Source organism: Branchiostoma belcheri, unplaced genomic scaffold (genome assembly GCF_001625305.1).
Source record: "Branchiostoma belcheri isolate BF01 breed outbred unplaced genomic scaffold, Haploidv18h27 scaffold302, whole genome shotgun sequence".
NCBI classification, from domain to species: domain Eukaryota; kingdom Metazoa; phylum Chordata; class Leptocardii; order Amphioxiformes; family Branchiostomatidae; genus Branchiostoma; species Branchiostoma belcheri.
This window is the reverse complement of record NW_017803913.1, coordinates 144,890-152,361: the sequence shown is the minus strand read 5'-3', so window position 1 is coordinate 152,361 and position 7,472 is coordinate 144,890. Positions and strand designations below refer to the sequence as shown.

Here is a 7,472-nt window from a genome sequence, read left to right as displayed (position 1 = left end):
ATATATATATGTAACGTTATCTATATTCCATCCTTTTTTGGGACCTGTACTTATCCCAGTGGGTATGTGTGTATAATAAAGGTCTTCATTCATTCATTCATTCAATTATCTACATTTTGCTACCGGAAGGCATTTCTATTGAGTACAAACAACATTCTTACCCTCTCCTACCCATAATCGAGTTTTCACAGCTAGTATAAAAGATTATTTTAAAAAACATAGATGGTTCTTTCCTACTTCAGTTGTTCACTGACCCGTGACAGATCGTGGCGGGGCCCTAATTCATTGTCTCCTCATGGTATATAGCTTCTATATTGTAACGGCGCCTTGAAGTCACAAACCTCAAGTGGAACCTGTGTCTCTTTTCCCAGATGACTGTGCGGCGACTGACGGCTTCACCTGTGCTGACGGGTCGAAGTGCATCCGGCCAGGGGACCGCTGCGATGGCGTCAACGACTGCCCTGACAACTCCGACGAAAAGAATTGTCCTGTCGGTAAGAACTCGTTACAAAATATCTCTGGAGACTTCTACACTTGGTATTCACTACACTGTACCTATTTGTTATCATCTGATGCAGAAATGTATATAATGTTGATCTTAATTTTTAAACTTCTAGTCCTTTTGCGTTGCTGTCATGAATTTTACCTTGTCATAAACCTAATATCGCTTGAATAACGGTTATTTCATTATATGAGAGATAGATTGTTTCCTTCGTGTACTGTAAAGTGTTTGTGACATTTTCCTCAGGAATTGAAACAAACATCAAACCAGTCATATTATTACTGGCCATGGTATCACTAATGACGATATCTTCGACTTACAGCATCGGCACAGAGTGTGACTGTATCCATGGCGACTACATTCCTCTCGGCTATCGTCTGCAGTCTGTTCGCAATGCTGAATTAGAGCCAGTTAGTAGTATATTCCTCAATCAGTGACTCTTTTGAAAGGTAGAAACAGGTACCTCCAAATTGTCGATATCCTCTGTACATCTTGATCACGGAGTGACCTAGTCTCGCGAGAACACGAGATTAGGTCGAGACTTGTGTGGATCTTCTGGCCTCCCCCGCCTCCTTGCGGAGTAGGCGGACTTGGGCAGCTCCCAACCTTCGAATTCGTTACGATTCAACCCAGCACGTTTCAACTGGATGTGGACCGCTTCCTTAAGCTTTGTATGTGCCTTCCGGGATTCTTGTTCTATGATCTCGACCTAGTCTCGTGTTCTCGCGAGACTAGGTCACTCCGTGATCAACATGTACATTGGACATCGAAAATTTGGAGATATGTGTTTCTATCTTTCTAAAGAGTCCCTGATTAAGAAATATTATAATAGTACTGATAATTCTACGTGACTGATGAACCTCTTCAATGAATTAGAGCCGTCTTCTTCGCTGGTCGCAACTTCTAGCTCTCATCATTAGTCCTCAATAGTCTCAGGAGGTTTATGCAAAATCAACATCTACCTCCGTTTACAACAAACTCTGGAAAATTAGTTTCATTCTTGTAGTGACTCAGGTTTGCTTGTTGTTAATTCGATATCTAGAAAGCTTTCGATTGTTAGATTTAGAAGTAAAATGGTGTACGATATTCTTGGCAATTGTTCATTACTCTACATAATAGAAAATAATTCTGGTATCTATTGTACGCATGCGTCATGGGGTCATGAAGGTTTGACCTCTACAGGTCCTGAATCCCGACACATGAGGAGGATAAGAGATTTTACTTCATTTTGTTGTTTTATAGTCTTTATTTAGTTTATTATCAATCCATCAGAAAGAAATATAGAAATACAAAGAGAAATATAGAGAGAAACAGGGTGCACTGGTGTCCCACAATACTTCATGATTAAAAGGCGTCAGCAACGTTTAGATATGTCCTCACCTTCACTTCGTCAACGAGTAATCTTCACTTCTTTCCCGCTCGTACATTAATAGAGATGCCCTTTAAGCTAGCTATAGACAGATGCCTTTCCTATACTCAAGTAGTGATGTTTAAATCTACAAATAAAACTTGTTAATTGAATACTAGGCTTTGAATTTTTATTTTCAGTATCATATTCCGTAAAATATAAGCTATAACGTTAGTAGCTCTATGTTGAATAAATCCTAAAAGCCACCACAATGTACAATTCAAGGGATCTCTAGAGTTAGTCCACATATATGCTTCCTGTCCAGTTCACCAGTTTCCCGTCCCCAGAATGCATTGCGAAAGCAGGGGTCTAAACCACATTTGCATAGGGCAGGAAGGCATCGGAATGATCCTGTTGACGTTAAACAGCTTGTTTTTCACCGTGTTTTGAGGTGTCGGGGCATTTTATGCTCAACGTTAATTTAATTACTATGGGTTGAATCTGACAACAAATAGAGAATGAATTGAATTTGAATATGTGATTTGTAATGTTATAGTGGTAACGCTATACTGATGCTGTAACGTTACAAACCACATGTTCCGTGTTAACAAAACTTCATTCTCTATTTGTTGTCAGATTCGACCCATAGTAATTTAATTAATGTTGAGCATAAAATGCCGCAAGACCTCAAAACACAGTGAAAAGCAAGCTGTTTAATGTCACCAGGATCATTCCGATGCCTTCCTGTCCTATGCAAATGAGGTTTAGACCCCTGTTTTCGCAATGAATTCTGGGGATGGGAAACTGATGAATAATTCCGACTAAAATTTACCAACTATCCTAGTAACGGTTTAAGCGTCCCACCGTAGACCTAATCCCATCCCAACTCTTCATCTTTGTTTTGTTCACGCAGCCATTTTTCAAGGGGTTTGAAATATTTCAAGATGGCGGACGGGTCGAGGTCCCTCTGTCCAGTGATGGCTTCCATGGCTTCTGGCCAAGGCTTACTCTCACCCATACTCAGCATATTTCTATAGGGAAAAAGAAAATATTGATAATAGTTTCAACAACCCAGTAGATAATGAGCAAAAAGTCACCCTACTCAACAAACTGCAAAACTTGGTAGGCTCTATCTGTGATAAACACAACATGTCTAAACAATTCTTATGCACCATTCTACTTAGAGGATCACCCGATTTACACCCATGCAGATACAAACTGTAACAGTTTAAAAATTACCCAAGTTTACGTTATTGATACTAAACGGTTTGTATTAGATTAAATCCTACATAGCCTACAAAACATTTTATATATACTATTTATTGACCATTTCCACCCATTTGCTGTTCTCTGTTGTTCTTGTCATGTACTTTGTTAATAATTGTATTCTTGTTTGTTTGGTGTTGAGCTTAAAATTAGCTAAAGCTAGAGTATCTCACCACCATGTTTTTCTATTGCCTAAGTCGAATTGTAAATTAAAAAAAACCTAAGTTCGAAAGATATAAGAAAAGCAATCTTACTATATCCTAAAAAGGTAAATCTGAGCACAGTGTGGTGGTAAGACCGAGTTAGACTCGAAATCCTCTGCAAGCATTCAAATTCAGGTTATGCTGAAGGGACATGAAGAAATGTCGAATATTTACTTTAGCTTGGTGCCGGCCTCTTTAGATTCGTAGATGTCGCAGGTGTGTAGAGGACCGTCATGCCCCGCCTCCTCGCAAAGAGCTTGGTGGAACTGAAACTGGGCGACAAAGCTGAAAAAGTACCTGTGAAGAAAACGAAATATTCGAATGAAAGCTCATCTGTGTTGGTAGAATCCATAGTTAGAAATTTTAAGCTTGTTCCAACAGAAGGAAAGAACTCACCATAAATTTTTGACTGATCCCGTCAACATTCGTCAAATGTGTGATGCAGTCTACGTCAGATGTGTGAAAGTGATCAGTGATTGCATCACACATCTGACGAAGGTTGACGGGATCAACCGAAAATTTATGGTGAGTTCTTTCCTTCTGTTGGAACATGCTTAAACTTTCTAACTAAATATGAAATATTGTTTGGCTCATGATTTACGTCATTTTATGATATAAATATTTCAATGCATAACTTTTCTTATACAAATGACAACGACAAATGGGAATAGTCACGTGGCCATCACGTGGCCATCACGTGATCTCACCTGATGTAGGGGGTTCCAGACGGGATGTGGTATTTTGCCCCTGGATCGAAATCATTTTCTGTCCTCTCTACCGGAGGTTTGATGCCCTGGTAGTTCATACTGGGAAATGCAAAGTAAAATATAATGTATGATTATATAACATGTAACTATCAACACAGATGACATTTATTCAGCAAGTTTAAATTGTAGTTTCCAACACAACAAATTGTACTCAAATTTTCGACTGTACAACTTTAGTCTTTGTCAAGGAATGAAACAATCCACCGCTTCCGTGACGTCACGCAGATAACACACGTGACTCCGTGAGTACTGGATCATAGGTTGCATAAAGTCTGAAGCGCCCCCCGTCTCTGTTGAGGGATGGTTGTAATGACCTGATATAGATGGCCTCTTTAATCCCTCGTGCAAAATTTGGGTGAGTCCAATTTCTTGTGTTGGAAATTACAGATTAAACTTGCTGCATAATGACTTCTACCAACAAAGATGAACCTTCAAGATACAGATGAACTTTCATTATCACAGTGTTGTTCATATTTCCTAAACCTTGTTTGAAGGTCCTCACCGTAAATTCCACCAATCCGAGTTGTACTTGTCCGGCGTGATGTCACCGCTAAAAACTCGCCATCTCCACTTGTCAATCATCAGCCCGAACGGCAGGAAGGCCACTTTCTGCAGCGCCATGTTCAGTAGCGTGTTGATTTCAAATTCTGCAAACGCCACAGAAAACGTCAGTTCATCGGAAATGTTTAGTAATTTTTTTTCTTGGCCAAACAGTACCCGTGCAGTCGCAGTCTTTAACGGTTGAATTGATGCAGGTTATCACATAATAATCAATACAAATCACAACAATCAAGTAATACACATTATAACACATATTTGCTCCACAGATTTTTTTGTCGCAAGGGTCTGTACGGCTGCCATTCGGCGCCACAAAGTGACCTCAATACGACTTCCCTCAACCGAAGTTAGGTAACCATTCACACCTGGGTGGAGTGAGGAAGGTTGTGTAAAGTGCCTTTCCCAAGGGCACAACGTCGGGGCGCATGTCCAGACATGTCCCGGGTCATAGTCACCCACTACGTCACCCGACGCCACCCAAAGTACATTATTAAAAGGTATTGACTCTAGAGAAAAAATTGTATAGCAATTATAGGTACCTTCATTCTTTTCAACATTTTGCAGCAGCCCGATTTTCTTCATGTGACCCGGCGTGTTCACAGACAAGGCTATGGTATCTCCCACTGCCTCGTGAAACCCTGGGTTCGCGCCGCCACGGTATAGCGTCTTCTGGTCCTGGGAACGAGAATGAACAGTCGTCATACGTCCGCCATTTTGATACTACATTTTGATACTTTTGAAGTAATTGAGTTTACAGTAAAATGTTAGTAAAATGTTAGTAACCACGTATATACATTTAGGTACTACGGATTGTAATTCATGTATACGTATTCTTAAATGTTACAATAACTGTAAAAACCGAAAGGGGCGAGCAGGTCACAACCGGGAATCGAACCCGAGTTAACCACTACACTAAAAGGTCGCACGACCGTTTAGCATGGTCAGTTTAATCTCCAAGCAGATTCGGTGGGGCAGGGGGACTTTATATTGGCCAGTCCTGTATCCATTGGCCGCCTGTATCCAACGTTCGCCCCACGAATCTGCCACAAAACGCACCAGGGCGGGGCTACCCTTTCAAAATCGGTGTCGCTGCCCCTCCCTGGTAACCATTAAAACGTCGTTTGGTAAATCTTTTTACTGCCCGGAGTTAACGCGCGTCCGGTGTAGGGAACAGTATAGTCAGCGGGCCGTGTTGGCTCCCTGCCGCTTCCGCCTTCCTAATGACTAGCGAGGTATATAATGCGATCAACAACGGTGTTTGTGAAAATTTATGTTGACATTTACTCTGTTTGCGATCAGTAAAATTTTGTCGGATCCTTCAGATCAAAATACATGTGCAGTGTTGTTATCCATTATAGTTGGGGAGGGGGGCAGTGAGATCGGTCAAATCGACGTGCAAAAAAGGGGGGAAACAGTCCAGAAAACAAACTTGTTTTACCAATACAAGATCTGCAACAAGTGCATAGAATGGCGAGATTACAATGATGATTGTGGGCTCTTTGGCAATGGATGGCAGGTTTTGGTAGCAAATGGATTTTCCGTGTCCTGTCGCGAGCCCGACGAAGCTATCTTTCCTCTCCACGGCGGCTCTGATGGCCGCAACTTGGCCATCTTTCAGTCCGGGGAAACCCCAAATGTCACGTGCAACACGATGCGCCCGCAAAATGTCGTTCATGATGAGCGGCGAGCGTATGGACAACTCAAAACACCGGTAATGTTAAGGTTCTGTGAGTAAGGTTTAAAGGTACGGCTTTCAAAATGTGACCGTTATATAATAGGAAGGAAGATCGTGGATCACTGCGCACCGACTCGCGGAAACTCCCGCGGCGCGCGCGTGGAAAACGTAACCCGCCGTAAAACACTTCGCAGCTACTTGAAAATAGGCTTCAAGTCTTCCGTTCTGTGGCAGATTCGTGGGGCGAACGTTGGATACAGGTGGCCAATGGATACAGGACTGGCCAATATAAAGTCCCCCTGCCCCACCGAATCGGCTTGGAGATTAGGTCAGTTAGCACTGTTACATAACAATAAATGTGAGAAGAATGAGCTAAATCACAACGACACAAGAAAGACCCATGCACGAATTAGCTTTTATAGACATTTGAAGCGGCCTAGGCTTGTGAGAAACAGGTTGCCGACCGTCAATTGAATAATTTCTACAATTTTATTGTTGGTAAATTTTACTCATTTAAACTTGTGCTGTATTTGAAGTGAGCAATAGGTATCCAATAGGTATGATTATATTTGTGTTGGACCAAAAGTTTTAACTTTAAACAGGTATTATTATATCATTCTGTGACAGAAGCAAAAAAATTCAAACAGTTACCTCATACGTTAGGAAATATTCAATATGCCCCATTTCGTGGTGAATTGTCGTTAGGTCCTCTTGGTTTATTTTGGTGCACATTTTGATTCTGGAATATACAGAGGAAATGTTGTAAAAATTTGAGATCGTGATTTTGAACTAGTTAGTGGCTATCGTACGTTTAATTCTGTACCGGGACCTGAAATTTGAAAATAGAGTCAGGGAATTAAACAGCTTTTGTTTTGTTTTGTTTTGTTTTGTTTTGTTTTGTTTTGTTTTGTCACAGGAAAAAAGGAGGATATCCCCGTCTTGTACTTAGCTCTCGTTGATAACAGATCATGTACTTTTTCTTGAACAGTTTTGCATCCCTGTTAGATCAATTTCATGGGAGTAATATTAATATTGCGGAATGCTGATAAAATGATAGGCACTTTTTTATAAATTGGTTTGTCAACATACCACACTGCTTTTCTGTATTTTGGTGATAAGAAAATTTCCAAAAAGTTGCTTCTTTCTTTTTTCT

At 40.8% G+C, this 7,472-nt stretch overlaps 1 protein-coding gene and 1 pseudogene across 1 annotated transcript in view; one reads left to right on the top strand and one right to left on the bottom strand.

Moving 5' to 3' along the window:
* Positions 1 to 2,023, top strand: part of LOC109474351 (angiotensin-converting enzyme-like) — a 17,498-nt gene extending 15,475 nt beyond the window's left edge. The window contains exons 12-13 of the mRNA XM_019774644.1: positions 372 to 494; positions 825 to 2,023. Coding sequence (XP_019630203.1) covers positions 372 to 494; positions 825 to 907 — 206 coding nt within the window. The 3' untranslated portion in view covers positions 908 to 2,023. The remainder of the gene's footprint in view (positions 1 to 371; positions 495 to 824) is intronic.
* Positions 2,024 to 2,642: 619 nt separating this feature from the next.
* The window catches only part of LOC109474350, a 17,269-nt pseudogene continuing 12,439 nt past the window's right edge, over positions 2,643 to 7,472 (bottom strand).